Source organism: Anguilla anguilla, chromosome 6, assembly GCF_013347855.1.
Source record: "Anguilla anguilla isolate fAngAng1 chromosome 6, fAngAng1.pri, whole genome shotgun sequence".
NCBI classification, from domain to species: domain Eukaryota; kingdom Metazoa; phylum Chordata; class Actinopteri; order Anguilliformes; family Anguillidae; genus Anguilla; species Anguilla anguilla.
In genome coordinates, this window is record NC_049206.1 from 26,914,128 (window position 1) to 26,935,329 (window position 21,202).

Here is a 21,202-nt window from a genome sequence, read left to right on the forward strand (position 1 = left end):
TCCACAGTCTAACTGAACTCCCTGCAAGTGAGTTTGTATGACTGCACTTTAGCCCGATCAGACACCCAGTGCTATTGCACTGCTCAGCCTGATTAAATGCACAGCTCTCTATGACCTAATCCAGTTACCAATGACTGTGCTGAAATACAGCTTTTTATTAATGATAGTCTTCTGACGCAACGCTTCGGTTTTAGACCACCCCATGACTGCTTTCACCTTCACATGTAAAAGTTCACAAATTTACGGCCATCTCAGTCCAGTGGATACTCAATTTTGATTATGATTTAAGCACTCCATTTGTAGAGACACATTCACTGACTAGGAGGTAAATGACAGGAACCTGGCTCTGGAGTTCCGCCATCACATTTATTTCAGCTGTGTTTGTACCAGTCAGCTACGCTTTGTGAAAGTACGAAGAGTTTACAAAAATGTCATGAAGATTTCTCCTGTTTACACTGATTTCTCCTGTTTTCTATCTAATGGACGATTTTCTGTTTTAGCTAGGTTGATAATACATATTTACACTATTCTGTGTCTAAACAGCGCAAGACAAATGTTAATGAATATGACACAGAAATAAAATAACGCAATTGCACAGAATGGGAAGGGAGCCGTGGGGATGGGCAGTGGTGAGCGTCTGCTCAGCTCCTTCATCGGGTGGGTTCTGCATGTACTGTATGCATCTGGACCTTTTCCAGACCTCACAGACCTTTCCGGAAACATGACACCCTAGATTCCGTCGCCAAGCATGAAAGGATCCTCAGTCAACTCTATCAGGCAGAAACGGGATACAAAATAAAAAGTAACTCACCTCTGATATTTCAGAGCGCCTGCGCCACACCGAAGGTCTCCAAACTGCTGCGTTTGTTTTGTTTGTGGTGGTAGCAAAGCATTTCTTCTTGCTGAATTCCAAATGAGTTGAAACACAGTCAAGCATGCTCAACCTCACAGACAAAATGTCCGCATGAATGAAATAGGTGAAAGGGCAGTGAAAGTTCCACGATTCAGATTCATCAGACTCATTACACTTCCCAGAGAAGATGCAGACTCACTAGACCTCCCACACATCATTGATGATTTCTACAACGGAGCTTTCCTTATGCCTCCAGGATTAAAAGGATTTTCTCATTTCTAATTCTATTCAAATTTTTGGACACTTGCCACTCTTCTTTGGAATGGTCAAAAACTTTCCAGCATCCTAAATACTCAAAATCACACAGATATTACCCTGAATTTCTATGATTACAAAAATAACCACTATTTCCAACACAAGCTATCAGACGTAAAAGTACAAAACCTGGATCTGCTCAAACTGAAGAATCCCGCATTACTTCAAGGGACCTTTTGCAGAGCCGTTGGCCCAACATATGTATAAGATCATATACAATTTAATTAAATATTATTAAATATTTGTATAATACTTACAATATAAAACTGTATGGCAAATAAAGGAAATACATGAACCGAATTGCTTGCTGAGTCAATGCCTCCAAAGACTACATTGACAATAAGCAAAACAATCATCTAGAATCATCTTTCACAGTATTTTCTTTATCAATTTCCTCTCCCTTCCATCATAGATTCAGAAGAACAACAAACACATGACTTTGCATAAAAATAATTTTTGTATCAAATAAATATTAACAATAACAATCTAGCAATGATAAATTGCATTTCATGTTATTTATTTGTTGTTATAGGATCACTTTTTATTGCAAGGGAAATATATGCACATTCTCAATAAAGTTATGATATATTTCTATGTGTTGAACACAGACGTCAACACTAAGCAAACTGTAAAAAATACCAGGAGGTGCTTCTCTACCAGCGTTTATACAGTTTTAGGAGGTACCCAACTCACCCAGGCTAATGAGTTTGTTGGCATGATAGCAGCCACACAAGTAATTCTCAATAAATATCAAGTTTCATCATCTCATGAGTAGCAATAATGGGCCCTACACAATGCCCCCATACACTGCCATGGCCTGTGACTGCAGAGAGAACACCATTGACAATCAGACCTGGACCAATGACAGGCCCGCCCATTTGTTGAGCAATCAGATACTTGTCTCTCTGCCAGGCAGGGATCTGATCAGTCCTACTGACATCACAGCTCAAGTGCCGAGCGACGACCAATAGCGGCGGTCATCTCTTGATGGAATGCTCATTCGGGGTGCATAAACACGCGACTCATCTGTCCCACACCTCTCTTTAGCGAGCTTCCATGAGCAAACAACTTTCAACTGCTTAAAAACTTTCAACGTGAGGAAACTTAAAATCCAATGGGTAAAATGACAGTTAGGTTAAAAGTGTATGTTGTTGCTTGACAGCACGGTTTCGGGAGGAGAAGGTTCGGGGGGGCAGTAGCTCTCCTCTCTTTACAGTGCTTTCCCAATTCAGCACTGTAAAAAGAGGGAGCTGAGAATTAACCCTCAATAGACCTGTTTGCTCATAATAATTTGTGCAATGTCCTGTGGGAATCTTATCCTGAAAGTGTTGAGAACACGTGACCCCTAATCCCCGCTGCACCCTCTCCTCCACAAAAGTCGGTCACAATTAAACTTACAAAGAACCTTCGGAGGCCTGGCATCTGACCACGCCCTTTGTCTGCTTGCCTTCCCCGACTCCAAAATGTGGAATTCAGGTGTCCGTAGCAAGGCTGGCCCATGCCTACATCCCCCCTACTCTTGCTTTGATCGCCCCTTCTTCTGCGTTTTCCCGTTTTCTGCCGCCGCCTGCTTCGCCTCCGCCTTGCTGATGCCGTTGGTTACCGCGGAGCTGCCATTGGCGACGGCCTTGCCGCCCTTGGGGGCGCGCTCCTGTCGCGGGTGGCGGCGGTAGGTTTGGTAGTAGAAGTTGGCAAAGAGGATAATGAAGGTGACGGCGTAGCCAATGAGAGCCCAGTGCATCCACTGGGGGAAGTCACAGTCAATGTAGAGGGAGTGGGCGGCGTGTCCGATCGTCACATGGAACTGGATCTGAAAACCGGCCAGATGCACCTTTAAACGTGCAACATCCCCTAACATCTCCTGATTTCATGCTTTTATGAGGTTCTTTAGTTGCCTTTTGAGTCAACCGCCAACTGTTTAGGCGGCCAATTTGAATTTCTTCAGTAACTCACTTCCTGTTTAAGGTTTTTTTGGGCACCCCTTCTAGGATGTCTTAGGATCACCCAAGGGACATACGTACCAAATTTCATGCTTCTATCTGCTGCGTAATGACTTTTCGCATAATTCCCCCTACTATGAAACTAACAGCCCAGGGAAGAATTTAGTCTACAAGGTTGTATTCCACATGTCCTGCATGCATTTATTAAAGTAAAATTCCGCTATCTGACTGTATTCTACTTGACTGTGTGTAAACACTCTCAAGGGAAATGACTATCTTACTGTATTCTACATGGCCAAATGTTCTCTTACCATCTGGATAATGGTCAGGTATTTCTTCCACCACAGGTATTTCTGGATCTTGGGTCCAAAGGCAGCCAGAGCATAGTACAGGTACATGATGACATGGATAGCAGCATTGATGTGTGCACCAAAGAAGGCTGCAGGGAGAGATGGGTCCACACTGAGCAGGCCTGACCACAGTGCATGGTCACATTGAGCAGGCCTGACCACAGTGCACGGTCACATTGAGCAGGCCTGACCACAGTGCAGAGGTGCATGGTGTATGAATTAGAAAACTAATCTCACCTATGTATGGCCAGTGGAAACATTGCCGTATAAGCAGTTTTGAAGTTCCTTGCATTAACCCAGGGATCTCATACTCCGCAAAATCCTGGAGGGCTGCGACCTCTGTTGGTTTTTGACATGCTATATTGCAGTGAAGTGCCTGATTTACGCCACGGATTAGCCAACGGGTCTGTGCACCTTTTTCCCAAGGCCTAAGTTGCCTGCTGATTAAACGGAAATCACAAAAACCTCTAACTCTCCAGGACTGGAGTTTGAGACCCCCATGTTACCCATAAACCCCTGGATACCCTTACACAACCACTCTAATGCCAGCGGGTCATTAGAAACCATTGTAAGTATGTAATGTATCATAAACTGAACACAAAAAACTGTGCCAATCTAAAACATACACCAAAATTGAAATATGAAAATGATGTTTTGACATTGCACGATGAAACCATATTTCTGGTCAAGGTTCCCTTGTACCACAAATAGCAAGCACTGCAAACAGAATACTCACCATTAACACACTACACCGAGTCCAAGATACTGTAGTTACATCGAGGTAATTGCATCATGGCAGAGCTGAGCTCATACCCTTGCGTTAGCTCTTTAGGGAGGGGATTGGTTTCCACTTGCACTTTGTGATTCACCACCCCTCTTGCCTCAAATCAGCCCTGGTCCCATTCCAGGAGGCCTGTGTCCACCAACTTGGTACTCACATTGACCCCTCATTGCCCCGCCCATGGTTGTCACACTGCTCCCTCCCTGCCTGCCTGCATGGGTTCGGTACTCACCTTGAACCTGCCCTACCCCGCCTCTTGCCTCACCCTGAACCTGCCCAACCCTGTCTCTTGCCTCACCCTGAGACACCCATGCGGGTGTGGTACTCACACTGTCCTCCAGCGACCCACTTGATCCCGATCCACCAGAGGATGAACATGGTACAGTGGTGGTACACATGCAGGAAGCTGACCTGGTTGAACTTCTTCCGCAGGATGAAGAAAACCGTGTCCAGGTACTCCACACCTTTTGAGAGGTAGTACCACCACAGAGCTGCCGCTATCTGTTAGAGAGAGAAGCACTCATCCCAATGAATGCCTGCTCAACACTTCATCTACCCTAAGGAAGACTTTCAGATGGTTACTGAAGAAGAAGGCTCTAGGAAGTTTTGCATGTTGCATCATTGGCGTTGTGATTGGCTGTTTAGAGTGAAGGATAGCCTCCAGTTCAAACAAAGCATTATGGACAGAGCCTTAGAGATGAAACTTAACTATGAGCTGAGTTTTAATAAACAGTACCACCTCCTTAAATCACAACCCAAAACCTGTCCTCTGGAGAAACAGGAACCTACCCCAAGCCACAGTAAGGCAAGGGGATGGGCTGAAAAAGCGTTGAACAGAGGTAGGCTTCTGCATGCTTCATCCTAACTGCTGTTCGGAAGGTCAGAGAGCAGAAACCCCCCTTTCCTACGTTCAAATAGGAAGACTACATCTGAAATTTATTGCAACTTTCCGAAATCGACATTCCAAAGTCCACGCCCACTTTCCACAGCCTACGTTATTTTCTCATAGTGGTTTTATTTATTTTGGCCTATTTATGTTTATGCACCATTGTTGACATATTGTGGATTCTCTTTGATTACAGGTGGAACCTATAAAATAATACGACTATTAAATATATCCACAACATCATACAGATAAATTAATTGCAATTTAATTCATATGATATACGGTAATAGGCTATCAAATCGGGACTGTTGCTGCTCAGTTCGAAAATATTACTTGTTCAGCAGGTCACCCGTGCGCAGATATACTGATTCGTCAATTTTTCGTTGGAAAAATTCTTTTTGCTTCATACAGTTGGCAGAACAGAACACGGCATATAAAACCTAAATGCAATTTATTCAGCCTATTCAAGGCCCAGTACATCAGAACAAGCTGCAATGCTATCAGACCATCACGCACATGCTGCCTGACACACACGTCAAGGAGTCAAACACATGCCTCATCATTCCTTCTAGATTCGACTCTAGTCTAAATTATTTTATTGATTTAACGGTACATTTTTATTAGGCTACTGTTATTACCGAAGTCAGACGTCATATAATCGTTCCTTTACAATGCTCACCTAAAGAAGTGCCGACCCACCAATTTTCATTTTTTCTCATTTTAAAATATTGTTTGCCAACCACCAGTAAACATCAGAAGGAGGATGAGGAGAAAAAGACCACTAACATGAACAACTTCGAAGAAAAACTGCCTGCCTGTTCGCCAACATGCGCATTTGTATGGCTTTGCATTGCGATTATAGACACAGAAGTCACTGAATTCTTGGAGAAAATCCCACCCCTCTCCATAAGGAACAGCCTCTCATCCCACCTTCGAGTTTAGCTACTTCAGAAAAGGTATGAACACTACGCTGCCCGATGTGTTCAGACAACGCCTCGTATGAACAAGTTTGTTAGAAGCATTAAAGGTCAAAGCAGAAAATGCCTTCCTAAATCATATGCCTTCTCAGTATACTGCAGTGAACGCTGATCCCATCTTATGTCATTTAGAAACACAGCAGTCTGCCCTCCCTCTTTCCTCTCTCTTACAAACACACATATAATAAAATGGCTGACCTACAAATTAAAAATAATATAAAACATGGCCGCAGCTGATATATTTGCAGTCCTTAAAATAAAATTGTTAATAATGACTGTGCTCCATAAAGGAAACAGCCCCCCAGGCTTGGGCTGCTAGGTTGGGCGCAGTCTGCTCCGGGTGTTTCTCTGTGGACCCGCTCTGACTCAGGCGCGCTCTTGCGCTGTGCCTGTGCCTAGGTCAGGAGCAGATTGGGAGGCAGTTCAACCTTGCCTCGGCTGTAAGGTCAGGAGTGATCGTATAAACCCTCGCAAAACTGGGCCTCTCAAGCCGCTTACCGAAAAGCTTCTAATTAGCCGGGGAGGCCTCTTCCCGGCGCCAGGGCCGGCAGAGAGAGTCCCTCTCCTCCAGCCCTCTGCGCCATTCACCCCCTTTTCACGGTCGCTGGAGCGTGCGCCTCCCCATTCATTTCAATGATCCTGCTGGCATTCCCCGTTTATTCCAATGATCTTGCTCGCATTCCCCCGTCCATTCCAACGAGACCGACGGAGCTCCCTCCTCCACTGCTATCTGCGACAGCCAAGCTGGCCTTCATCAGAAAGCCTCATCCCTGACTTGCACTCCACCCTCATCTAATCAGACCCAGGCAAGTGTATCTATGCTGAAATACAACATTAAATAAAACAAATGAAACATGCAGTATATCTATACAACAATCAACATGCATGCCAAGTGCCATCTACTCTACACTCAATACATTTTAATAACAGTATATAAATTTCTTACTGAGTTTAGTTGGAAAGACTAATGGCTAAGTATGCCTGCATACAGTTTGTGTGATGCCACAGGAAGAGTCACTATTTGAGGAAGCTTTTGCTTTCCTCCATTTCCCATTTGAACAAGGAGCTGCAGTAATAATTCCCCACAGCACGCCTCCTCGAATTGCAGACAGCTGTTCAGTTTGACCCCTGACCCTTAGCACACGAGCACCCCAGAAGCACAGTGGCGCATGCAACTTCCTTGAGTCTGCTTCCTCCTAAGGTTTCATTCTGCATGCCATCCGGGGACTTTTCCAGAATGCCTTGAGGCTGGTTCCATTCAAAAATCATCAGCAGGACTACATGGCCTTTTCTCCTCAGACTGGGGCAGTTTTTTATCTGGGATTTAGAGGAAATACTCACCCTCACTTCATTTACATCATCGGAGTAGTTAACAGGTTGACAACGGTAACTGTAACCAGCTGCCTTAGAGCCAAGATAGAGCTGAAAGAGATATACAGAGGTATATGCATTTATATATATATAGAGACAATTGCTTTACTAATACAATCAAACCTAAATTATGCACTTTCCATTTGCATTCTTGCATGACATTGGCAGATCTTTATGCATACAGATGGCAGATCTTTATGCATACAGATGATGACAAAATATGGTTAAAGTTGAACTCCCACCAGATAAGGTCTGTTTTTTTAAATCATAACATCCCAGCCATGCCCAGTCTTCCCTTGTTTAGCAAAAACCCCACCTCTTTGCAGATGTAGAAGTTGAGGATGACCATGCTAAAGTTGTAGACGATCAGGGTCTTCCTCAGCTGGAAAGGTTCTCTGTGCTGCATGTATTTAGGCCCCAGCCAGAGGAAGAGCAGGTAGAGGATGCTGATGGCCAAAGTAGGGAAAGGAGACTCCATCAGAGGCCATTTCTCTACACGCTTATCTGTAGGGACAGAGAAAACATGCACGCACACAAGCATATGCATGAATAAACACACACACACATTGAGACACACACAATGCAATATGCACATCTAAAATCCAACACTGGTGTTGAGATAGAGATGAACCACAAAAGGAGGAACATCCAGTTCAGAGATTAATCACTGGGCTGAACATTGTGCAGAATGCAGCAGCATAATGTCTGTGAATCTTAAACTAAAGTGTAATGTGATATTGATATAGTGTATTCTTAACTGGTCCACCAAACAAGGGAAGTATGATTTCACTCCAGCATTAGCAAAGGGCAGGCAATTACGCTGTTTTAATCTGCTAGCAATTGGGAGAGTCCTTCGGTAGCCCCACTTGATGCTTTGGTCTTTAATCTGAAAGCTCTGAGAATCCCATGTGTGCACATACTGATACATTCCCTACATGCTGTCGATACACTTTCCTATAAAGAAAACAAGAACAACTGTACCTGCTATGCTAAGGCTCCATTTATAAAACTCTATTGAGTCATTTACGAAATGGGTTACAATCTCCATATTTCCAGCTTTGTCTTGTTTTTCCTGCAAATAAACATGAAAGCACAAATGCATTTAACCATTGTAAACCATGCCGCTTTTGATACAAGTTAAAATAACACACACACACACACAATAGTAACTGCTCTCCAGCACAGGCTCAAGTGCTGACTGAAACATACATGCAAACTGTAATTGGCATGCAACTTGCTCGAATCCACCAATTTTATTAATCTTGTCTTCCAGACACTGAGACATAAATACACACATTTCTCTTATAATGACATAAGCAGAACTGTAAAATCTGCCATATTAAATTCTCAGAAATTTTAATAAATATCCCTGCATTAAAAGAATAATTTGTTAAATTGCATAGACAGTCTCCAGTTTGAGGGTGCTCCAAACGCAATAACAGTAATCCTTCCAAATAAGTTTTGTAGATCTACATTCCATTCTTGGTCATAATTTTAAAAAAAACTTTTTGCTACATAATACATAGCAAACAAACTCTGTACCATCACTACCCCCTCGGCAGAAAAAAATATCCTTATAATGTATATTTAATAATGCCGTCTCCGTTTTCTATGCAGATGAATTATTTATTTGTAGTGTAAGAGTAAAATAGAATAGTGGAATAGAATTAAACACAAAATAAGGATTATTGGTCACATTGAAATAATCCAGTAATAGCCTGCAATTAACCCAGTAACATATGCGTTCCGATTTTTACAATAGAGAGAGTGCACGCAAATTTCTGTTAAAAAAAAAAGGAAAAAAAAGAAAGCCAGACCGGTTGTGCACGGGTTTCCGCTGCACACAAAAGCTAAAGGCGCGTGTCAGCAGGTTTCTCGCGGAGTTGTCAAGAGGCTTAATTCCAACAGATCTACGAGATTAAATGCAAATATTTCACGACCTATATTGAAATGCTAATTCTTTGTTTTTAAAAAAAAAAAAGTTTTATGACATGAAACAGGAGAAATAATAGTTCGGCTTTATCTGTAGTAAAAATGTAATCCCTATCTGAATAGTCACCAGCAGTTAGATTGTGTTTTACAATCAGACGGATGCAGAATACATTTAACATAACATCGGCCAAATGCTACCAGATGAATATACAGTTAACCGGTCGATGCGCTGCAAAAAAAGGGATAGCCTGTTTTATTTCTTCCACGAGAGACCCATAAAAAAAAAAAAAAATTCCAACAGATCTTTCGTCACTGAAACAGTAAACTCTGTTAAGTGAAACAAGTGAAATGCAAGACAAACGATGTATCCGGGAGCTGCACATGCACAAGAGATTAAACTCGGGTACGACTAAAAAAAATGGTCCAAACGAACTCAATATAAATGAACGCATCTACACTTTATAATCACTGGTGATAAAAATCTATTTGGATTACAATATCACTGAGTGACTAAAATAAAATGGATAGGAAATCAATGTGCAACTGTATGCAAATATACAAAAGCAACTGTAACAAAGAAGTTCGTTCTTACTTTATGGTGACTGAAATCTTCTTAGTGACACTCGGTGCGAGGTCATGTAAAATTCACTTACTCTGTCTTGCTATAGAGCAGCAGAATACGTCTTATTTAGTTTAAGAAAAGCCACGATTTTGGCAAAATAACAAAGGCAAACAAAATCTAAAAAAAAAAAAAAAGATATTGCACGCGGGCTCTCGAGGGTGTTCAGTGCTGCTGCGCCTCTTCCAATCCCACGAATAGCGGAGCAGGGAGAGGGCACTGCGCATGCGGAGAATGAAAACCGACAGACAAGACAGCAAACTCACAGCTTATTCCGTGATCAGCTTTCGGGGGTTAGACCCTCGTTCAAGTGCAGTTAAATATGTAATGACGCGTCACTGAAAAATAGTTGCGCAAAAACGAGAGATAATGATTTAATTATTTTGTTATGATTACATAACATAGCATTGTGTAGGAAAACCTCATTGCTCTGTAAACCGACTATGCAGACATTTTGACAGTTGATTATATACTTTTAAAAACCTGTTTTAACCATACATATTTATGTTTTCACATAGTCTAGAATTCCCACTGCATTTTTCATCGCAATCCCATCATCTGCTTCTTTTCACCTCACCTGCACAGCCATTCTATCATATTCTATCAGTTGACACAGGCAGACCACAGGAGGTATCTACGGCATGGACAAGCTTGTCATCTAAAGCCTACCCTCCCAGGGCAATGCGCCAGATGCTTTGAATGTGTACGATTCAGCAGTAAACATAATGCTTTATGATTTAAAAAAATGGATTTGACTGCATGTATTCTATCAGAGAAACATACATGTTGCAAGAATACCTGAAAGAACCATCAGACCTGTTTAATGAGATTGTGCAATGTATAATAAATATAGATGAATTGGACCAAAGGTCCAGTACTCATCTGAAAATAGAATGTAACGTAACATAGTACAGGCAAAATGCGAGTACTGTTAGGGTGAAACATTTTCACAGTGCCTTTAAATTGGAGGTAAACCCACTTAGAACATTACTGTGTTGTATCTTGTGTCTTGGTTTTCCGTGTCTGCTTTATGTCCAGGCTGTATCTGTCCTTTCCCCCACACAGACCAGACAGCAACGTTAAGTTGAATTTTTTGCCATGTCCATGTAGTGTCTTTGTTTGCCACCCATAGCAGTTCTCTAACTTGTTTCTAGTTCACTCTCCCACCAGGGTGGGATGCCTAATTGCCTAATGCCTCTAATTACTAGCCAGGGCCAAGCCTGCTGCATACTCCCTCCACCCAACTTTGATCCACCCCAGCCCAGGAACGCAAACTCAGGATGTTTGCATACAACCAGTCCTGAGCTGATTAGATGGATGAAAAAAGGACTTGACCACGATTGTCCCAATGGACCCATACCCTGAGCTGGCCAGAGGCGGGTGGGCTCCCCCTTTTGACCCGGGTTCCTCCAAAGATTTTTCTTACATGCCCTCCTGGAAGTTGTTCCTTGCCACTGCCGTCTTTGGCTAGCTCTTTTTTATTCCACAGCTTTGTTTGCCATTTTATTTTATTTTGTTTATTTGTGTAATCATACAAATGTAAGTATTGTCATGTTGTCTGTGCTGACATTTTGTAATTCCCAACTTTTATATTTCATAAATGCTGCTGAAATCAAATTTATGGCATTTATATTGTCACAACACTGCAATTCTAGATGCATTTGCGGCTCATGTGATTATAGTGTTATCACTCTTAATGAGAAAATTCATAATATTGTTTGTATATTTTAAAATATAAAGGTTTCTTATATGTATGCGGTAATTTTCATTGAAGCTAAAAAAAATAGTAGAGGCAGAAATTCTGGGGTTTTTCAAGACCAGGCTTGATACAGTGTAAGATACTAGCTAGCCTGTAGGTAATCAGAGCACTAGGTACAATTTAGTTGGGAAAATAGCTTGTTCTCATCATTATGTTATGTTATGCTATGCTATGTTATGTTATGTCTTGTTAAATGGATATTTGAAAAAAGAAAAAAAAGTGGCTCAATCATTACTTCCCACTTCTCCTCCTACCATTACTATGCTTATGACACTCAACTCTATCTCTCTTTCCCATCCTCTGACACACAGGTTGAGGCACACATCTCGGTTTCCCTTGCTGACATCTCCAGTTTGCCCACAGCCCACCAGCTCAAGCTAAGCCTTGAAAAGACTGAGTTGCTCTTTTACCCTGCAAATCCTGCCCTCTGCAGGACCTCTCCATCTCCATCTCCACCGACCAAACCACAGTGACTCCCGCCCAGACCAACAGGAGTCCTGGTGTGACTCTAGACAGTCAAGTGTCTTACACGGCCCAATTTGCTGCCATAACGCGACCCTGCATATTTTTGCGCTTTACATCATCCACCAAATCAGACCACCAAGGATGCTGCACAGCTCCTGGTTCAAGATATAGTCATCTCCTGGCTGGACTACTGCAACTCCCTCCGGGCCGAGCTTCTGCACACTTTCTCCAGCTCCTTCAGCTCATCCACAATGCTGCAGCCTGCCTTCCTAAATTTTCCCATGTCACCCCCTCCTGCATTCCCTCCACTGGGTGCCGGTGGATGCCCGCATCAGATTCAAAACGGTGTACAAGGCTGCTAAAGGAGCTGCACTCCTTATTATATTTTTAGGTGAGACAATGGTCCAGCCTTGCACCCCAACCTGTGCTCTATGCTGTGCAGCCGCCAGATGCCCACCTCTCCCCTCCCTGTGACAACCTGGTCATCGCTCCTACCAGCCTTGACTCTTCTCCCTGCCGGCTCCCCAATGGTAGGACAAGCTGAACACTTCAATCAGGACAGCAGAGTCCCTCCCTACTTTCCACCATAACCTGAAGACCAATCAGTTCAGGAAATACCTATCCACCACCCTGATTCTCATTCCCCTCTTCCAGATCTTTTTTTATCCATCCTATATTTCCATACAAAAAAACAAACACTAACTGCGCTAATTGTAATTTGCTCTGGATAAGAGTGTAGGCTAAATGCCAACAATGTAAATGTAAATGAAACTGGTTCTCTTTTTGCTGTTTGAGTCTATAACTTCCTTAGGCAGGGCGCTTGCAATGGCTGTGAGTGTGAAAGAAACTCCATTTAGAACTATAAGTTAAGCTAATTCAATTTAAACTGTGTCAGTGTACTGCTTTTTCAGCTGACTGAATAACATATTAACTAAAGGTGTAATAATCTGTCATGAAACAAAAACAGAAGCTCACTGCCATTAAGAACACTTCCTACTGCTGTCTTGACGACGGAATGTAGCTAATGGGCATACCAGTGGTTGTAATGCAGGTCACATTTTGATGTCCCCAATACTGCAATCCAAAGGCACAGCTGATTTTTTTTGTTATTGTTCGCAGTACTATTCTGTCTTTGAAAGTTAAAGTGGCTGTTCGCTCCAAAGTAAACATTCCACAGATTTAGGCAGTGAAGCAAGCCAAAGGTTTACATAAACTAGTGGAAACCCCAGACTGAAGCCAATGATCACTTAAATGTAAGATTTTTGACTCCTATATTTCAAGTTCATGAGCCACTGCTGGAGGAAATATGGTTTTCCTATGTAGTCCAGATCATTTATATTAAGGTTGCAGTAAATTATAGCGAGCTTTAAAGAGTTAAAGAGTTTATGATGGAACCATTGCAAGAGTTGCATAGATCAGTGAACCAATTCGCTGACAGTTATGTACTAGCCACTAGATGGTAGCATTTTACTGAATTAAAGCAACAGTTCAGGTTTAATTGTGCTGTTCACATCGAGATACTGTATATACTTTTCAGTATTTGGTTGTGTTTGTAAGTGATGTTGATCCTCAATAGATATCTTATCCACAGCAAAACATTCACAGATATGAATGTGGAAAAGCATTGTTTTGAATATATATTGCCCTAGTAACACTGGAGAATATGACCCTAGAAGAAATGACCACACATATTTGAAAAGCTTAGCATCTGAAAACCTGGAAGAACTTTCAATCATGACAATCATGTAACAACTGCAGAAAGATTTTATTTGAAATATTTTTTAATTGCTTTATTTGATCTGAAAAATGTATTTCTCAACATATAGTGCCCTCCAAAATTTGAGAAAGATTATCAAAGAAGGCTGTGTAAAACAAACAATACAGGCAATGAGCTATATTATAAGCTAAATAAACTATTTAATATAACTATAACATCCTTTTATACTTAAAATAGCAATATTGTTTAACCAAAATATATGTTTCACAATTAATCACAACACAATAATTAGCTGAAATAAAATTCAACAAAGATACATTTTTAAAGTTTAAGTAAAGGACTGTATTGTTGAAGGATAAGTAAGGAAACAGTTTCAAACAAATAAAAACACTGGTAGAGATACCACTGTTTGGTCTTTCCACTATTAGGTATTTAAAAAGCACTCAAAAAGCAGTTAACCTGCCTGGTAAAGGACAAAGATTATTCTTTCCTCCATGCACAGAGAGGTAGCTGCTTTGGGACTCAAAGAAAAATTCAAGGGCCACAGTTGGAGGTCTACAAATTTAGTCGCATCTTGGGCACACAAAGTTTCCAGACTTACCATAGGGCACCGCCTCCATGCCAATAGGTCTTTTGGAATAGTTCCCAGAAAAAGCCTCTAACACAAATAAACATTTGGAACATTGGACCTTTAATTGGAACTGGGTGTTATGGTTACCTTTGAACAAAATTGATCTTTTTGACCATGCACACCATGGAGTTGGTGGGCTTGGCATCAGAAGAAGAACACTTACATTGGAAAGAATGTAAAACCTATGAAACATGGTGGTGGATCTTTGATGTTATGTTGTTTTACATTGATGGGTCTCATGTGAAGGTCAATGGAATCATGCAATTTCAGAAAGTATTTACAACCTGATACCCTCTGCCAAAAAGATCAAATTTGATTACAAACAGATCTTTCAGCAAGCCACTGATCCCAAACATCTCCTAATCAACCAAAAAATAAACTTGAACCCAATCAAAACTGTGTGATTCAAGCAGGCAATGTTCAAGGGCAGGATCTTGGAAAGATTCTGTTTGGAGGAATGTTCAATATCCCCCCCCCCCATATTATGTTGACTATGTTTGGAAAATTAATGTATAATTTGATAATAAATGTGAATATTTTCCACATTTGAGAATTCAAATATAGCACAGTACTTGTAATATACTGTATATTTGTAGTATATATTATTTTAAAAATTATATTTGAATAAAAAAGGAAATAAATATGCAACACAAGATGTCGAATATATCGAGTCTACAACTTTAGGTCCATTATATAATTTCAGAGGGAATAAAAAAAAACTGCTTTAGAAAATAATTTTAAAAAATTATCCATAGTTATCCACTATTATCCATAGTGTACTATATGTCTTCAATATAAGAAACACAAACTGAATATTAATGAATATAAAAAATATGCATCATAAATCAGTTTTTCTCGGAATTGTCTGCTCAAGTACACCTGTCTCACTGCTATGACCAACCAACGTTGGTCACCATGAAACCAGAGAGCAGAACTGTGACAGACCAACAGCTTTGGAGGTGGGATGAACTTACTGACTCTGAGCCAGATGGACCTGGCCCACATGTGATGTTGTAGTTGATGATTGTTGTGTGAGTTTGTTGTCTGAGCTCTGCAACTTTACCTCTGCTCCTAACAAAAGGCTAGGTTCTGGAAAACCCAGGCCCAACCCTTGCGATGAACCTTACCTCATAAATGACTTTCACAACAAGACAAGCCTCTCTTCATGCAAACACGTACGATGGAGTATCTGAGGACAAGATGTTGGTTTCAGTGAAAAATCTAAACCAGAAGGCCTTTGTTGGAAAGAAGGACAAGAACTTCCTCAGCATTAGTGAAGTAGCCAAAAACATCACCCAGCCATGTGGCCAGCTGTTCCACGTCAGACAAAACATGCCATTCCCACAGTGGACCAGCGGGACCCTCAACCCAGTCTTCAGCCACTGACCTGACAGACTGAGTATAACAACCTCAGATCATGAAAGAGTTTAAGAAAAGTGTGTCAGAGCAGAGCTTTAGCTTTGTCAAAGAGTGTGGGAGGAAACCGGAGTACCTGGAAGAAATCCACAGGAATACGGAGTGAATGTGCAAACTCCACACAGAAAGGCCCTCAGCCCAGATTGAAACTCAGCACCTTTTAGCTGTGAGGCGACAGCTCTACTCACTGCTAAATTATTAATGTTAATAATAATGTTAATTCATTAATCAGCACCCATTTACTGTAAGAAACCCTTGATGCATTTCCGAGGTAGATAACTCTGAAAAAATAGGCAACATGACTACATAGGATGCCCTGTGCGTTGCCTCTCAGGTCTGAAATGAGTCAACTGGTGCATTAACTTATACCATGGTCTGGGTGAATGTTTGATTCTGATTGGCTGGAAGGTGTGCATTAAAAACTGATAACCACACAATTATGGCAATTATACTGAACAAAAATATAAATGCAACACTTATCAATTTCAAGGATTTTGAGCTCAAAGGTAATAAATGTAAATCAGTCAACTGAAATAGATTCATGCACTTATCTATTAATTTCATGTGATTGGGGATACAGATATGCATTTGTTAGTCACAGACTCCCCCAAAAAGAAGATACCATGAAAAGAAAAGAATACCGATCAGTATCTTGACAAGAGATGCCTTGTCCTTTAACATTTATATCTATTCATATTCCTTTTTAAGTAGAGTTGAGTCTGTATAATTGTCCTTGTCATAATCAATATAATTCCATCAAATAGGCAAATAGAAATATAACTCCTATCTGAAGGCAGAGCTCTTGTATGGTGGATGAAGTTAAATTCTGAGTGGTTGTAAATGAGTGGGATTTAATGTGCCTTAAAAATTATACAGATACTTATTGTTTTTCTAACCAGCTGCCCAGTATCTGCCTTTTTATAACTGCTCATTATTTTTGGCTGAACCGCAAATGCAAATGTCTGTGACTGAGTGACTGAGTGACTGAGTGACTGAGTGATGAAGTTACACCATTGGTCGGCCGAGTTATGAAGTTACACCATTGGTCGGCCGGATGAAGTGTGTTAGGTACAGCCATATACTAGGCTCTGACCTGGTCTTGTTTTTCTGACAGGTTACTTTCCCAGCGCCCTCATTAATTTTTAAATCCTCTTTGCACTGATGGCTGTATCACTATAATAACTATAATTGCCTTTGTAACTATCGTTTTTTATGATTGCCAACTGCTATATTTGCCAGCTGCTATATTTTTTTCTGGTAATAGTTAAAGATTAACCTTTAGCTCTAACTGATTGTGTAAATGGGTATTCATACAGAAAATAGCCTTACCTAGCCATACCTGCTCAGATTAAATATCATTTGCACAATTTTTATTAATTTATTAATTAATTTATTTTGCTGCTTGGAGTACTGATCACACCAGCTTTAATATTTGCAAAGTTAAAACTGTTGACCTCAAAGACACATTTTTATTTAAAATTTGAGCATTTTTATGTGAGGATTCCATCCATACACACAGGTGAACATGTCTTCACGCACATGAATAACATCAGATAACAGTTTTGATTCATTCTAGTCACCTTCTGTGCTCATCTCTTGAAATCTTCAAAACATGAAGGAACTGTTCTTTTGTCTCTTGGTCTGGCAATGCCCAATATTGCTGAACAGGAGTATAACGATGTTTGTATCAATTTTGTATATGGCATGTTTCTCTGGCAGAGTTAGTACAGTAGATCAGCTCTTGACCTTATGGTTCACAGTCACTGGCCATTTGCTTGAATGCCCTGGGGTTTTCTGTAACCCCCTTTTAAAGGAACTGTGGAACCAAATTGCTGTCATGTTCATATACCTTTAGAGCAAGACTTTAGGGGTAGACCTGTTATAGCACATGGGCCAAACTGAAATATAAGGAAAAACTGGAGCAGGAATATAGCAGCATGAACACTAATGTAACAAGTGTTTCAATACTAACACCGTTACTAGAATGGATAAAATCAGGTAAGTATGGACCAGATCAGACAACAGATTCGATTTGAGAGAGAGGCGGTTTGCACATCAAGAATGAAGCACACGGAAGCAGGATCTATATTTCAAAGGTAAGAGAATGATTTTTTTAAAATTAAATTTTCCCTTTTTGGATCTCTGTACCTTTTGTTTTTATTACAAAGTAGAAAAGCATTAAATAACAACAGTACACATATATACAAAATGGGAAAAAAAAAATATTTAAAAAAATACAAGTTGGTCCCAAGACCTTTTACTTTGTGTCTGTATTTATATTTTCTCTGGTTCCACTAATTCTTGACTATTTTTCCATTTTTATACCTTAACCTTTTAGTATTTATTTGATGTGTTTCGGTCTATCCCTATTATTAGTTATTTGGTTCTAGTATACTTTGTCACTAATTAGACTTAAGGACTTTTATTTTGGAACCATGGCTTTTATTTTGAAACCAGGACTTTTATTTTGAAACCAAAACCCATATGTAATACTATTGAAAGAACCTATGTAAAGGAAACTTATCACACTACAACACCAAAACACTTCTAAAACAGTCCGTGTGGTTGTTGGACCACTTGTTGTTGAGTTCCAGTTTGCAGAATTTAAACACTTGTCCTACCACCGTTGTAGAAGGCACAATTGAACTCTTTCCTTCTCTTTACGGAGGAGTGTACCACAGTGGGTAAGGAACTGGGCTTGTAACCGAAAGGTCGCAGGTTCGATTCCCGGGTAAGGACACTGCCGTTGTACCCTTGAGCAAGGTACTTAACCGAAATTGCTTCAGTATATATCCAGCTGTATAAATGGATACAATGTAAAAGTTGTGTAAGTCGCTCTGGATAAGAGCATCTGCTAAATGCCTGTAATGTAATGTAATGTCTTTAAAATTGCAGGTCGATCACATGGGTGGCTCGCCAGTCCAAGCGCCGCTGTAGCTCTCCAGGGAAGGCAAGCAGGGGCAGACGAATCCAGGATCCAGCACAGCAGTTCAAATCAAACAACAAAAAAACCAACACACACACAAAAAAAACCTGGCCAAGGGAATATGTGCAAAGTTGTTCAAAGTTCAGTTTTCAACGATCTTTATGGCGAATGCAGAACATTCTCTTTCACGCGGTCGTCGCCCAGGACGATAGAAGAACGTTGCAAATCTTTGTTATTTCTTTATAAATCTCTGGTTCTTTTCAAGTTACTGTCACTCCTCAATAAAATATCTGCAACTGTATCCTAAATTCACTTGTAATTCACTTTGAATTAGCTTAATCTGTTCAGAGAAATTTTCGCATGTCTGCTGTCACTCAAGCCATCTTGACCAGAGAAAGTTAGGGCGGGCTTGTCATCTGACTGACCAATCAACAAATTTACAACAAGTATCGTTATCCTCATTGGTTGTCTAATCCTTCTATCAACTTATCTTTCTGCACATAAAGAAAATGTATTTTTCGTTATTAAAAATCTTTTTCTTTTGTCTCTATTTCGAACGATAATTTACTTATTTACTTGCTACTGGTTATTTACAAATTTTCTTTGTTTCACTATCTATTCAATTTGTGTCTTGGAACCCTGGGTTACACTAAACAAGCATTTCAAAAAGTCAGAACACTCACCGGTTGTGATTCAAAAAAACACCGTCTCCACAATAACCCACCCCACCATCTTTGCTGAAGACCTCAGTAAATTCTATGGACGTTTTGACACCACAGATATGACGCAGGAATGTGAGGGACTGTTAAGAAATATACCACTGCCAAAGACAACACCACCGGCACCCTTCTCTGTGGAGGATGTACACCGCCAGCTGAGTCGGAGTAAGCCAGGCAAAGCTGCAGGGCCCGATGGCATCCAGGCACAGGTGCTAAGGGACTGTGCCATGGAGCTCTCTCCTGTCCTCCACTCTCTCTTCTGGGAATCACTTAGGACTACTACAGTACCTTCAATATGGAAGACATCTACCATCATACCAGTCCCCAAGAAACCCCCCCCCCCCCCCCCCCCAGAACTCAATCACTACCGGCCCGTTGCACTCACCTCAATAATAATGAAATGCCTGAAAAAACTGGTTCTACACTCCATCCTCCTAGCTGTCAGACCACACCTAGATCCCTACCAGTTTGCCTACCAGACCAAGAGAGGGACTGAGGATGCTGTGGCATGTCTCCTTCATTCCCTCCTCCAGCACCTTGAAGCACCATACAACTTCATCTGGATCATTTTCATCGATTTCAGTTCTGCTTTCAACACCATCCAGCGCCACCAGATGATCAGGAAACTCCACCACCTCAACGTCTCTCCACTCCTCATCCACTGGGTTCACAGCTTCCTCACCAACAGACCACAAGCCACCAGAGACTGTACAGTAAGATCTTCCACCATCATCACCAACACCGGAGCCCCACAGGGCTGTGTGCTGAGCCCCTTTCTGTACACACTTTACACCAACGACTGTACCAGCCCCTCACCCATCACCACATACTTCAAATACTCTGATGACACAGCCATACTTGCACTCCTCAATGATAATAACTCGGTTACAGCCTACCAGCATTCCATATCTCACTTCACACAGTGGTGCACAGAGAACTATCTTCAGATAAATATTGCCAAGACAAAAGAAATGGTCATCACAAACCCCAGTCCACACCATAGAGTCCACAACCCCACATGCATCAATAATGAAACTGTTGAACTGGTTACCTCCTTCAAATATCTCAGACTCACTCTGGACAATAAACTCAGTTTTGATCAACACACCACTGACATCCATAAATGCAGCCAACAAAGACTTTCTGCCATACGGAAACTAAGAGCACTTTCTGTTGCACCTCACCTTCTGTCACTACTGTACAAAAGCATCATCCAGCCCATCTTACTCTACTGCTCATCCTGTTCCTTCACCATGCTAACTGCCACAAACAGGAAAAAACTTGCCCGCATCACACATAACGGCTAAAAAAATAATTGGACTTTCCACCCAAAACCTCTCAGAGCTCAACAACAGTGCCCTAACACACAGAGCACTCACCATAGCGCACAGCACCACTCAACCCACTCTTCTCACTCCTTCCATCAGGTCGCAGGTACAGGTCTCTGACCTGGAAACGGGCCCGTTTTAAAAAGAGCTTTGTCCCCTCTGCTATCCCTTCTGCTATCGAGGCGCTGAACAAACTGCCTCGCTGAATGTCAGGTGT

At 41.2% G+C, this 21,202-nt stretch overlaps 1 protein-coding gene across 2 annotated transcripts; it reads right to left on the reverse strand.

The window, feature by feature from the left end:
* Nucleotides 1-1,668: 1,668 nt before the first annotated feature.
* On the reverse strand, nucleotides 1,669-10,209 carry LOC118229157 (elongation of very long chain fatty acids protein 4-like). 2 transcript variants are annotated; one of them, XM_035420869.1, is made up of 7 exons: nucleotides 10,059-10,209; nucleotides 8,455-8,545; nucleotides 7,790-7,977; nucleotides 7,444-7,524; nucleotides 4,569-4,740; nucleotides 3,420-3,547; nucleotides 1,669-2,978 (listed from the first exon to the last, which is right to left on the reverse strand). In XM_035420869.1, exons 2-7 carry the CDS (start codon nucleotides 8,519-8,521, stop codon nucleotides 2,682-2,684), a joined length of 933 nt encoding a protein of 310 aa, XP_035276760.1. In that variant the 5' UTR covers nucleotides 8,522-8,545; nucleotides 10,059-10,209; the 3' UTR covers nucleotides 1,669-2,681. The 2 variants fall into 2 exon arrangements, with proteins under 2 accessions (XP_035276760.1, XP_035276759.1); XM_035420868.1 differs by having other exon boundaries at nucleotides 9,998-10,209.
* Between the last annotated feature and the right edge of the window lie 10,993 nt (nucleotides 10,210-21,202).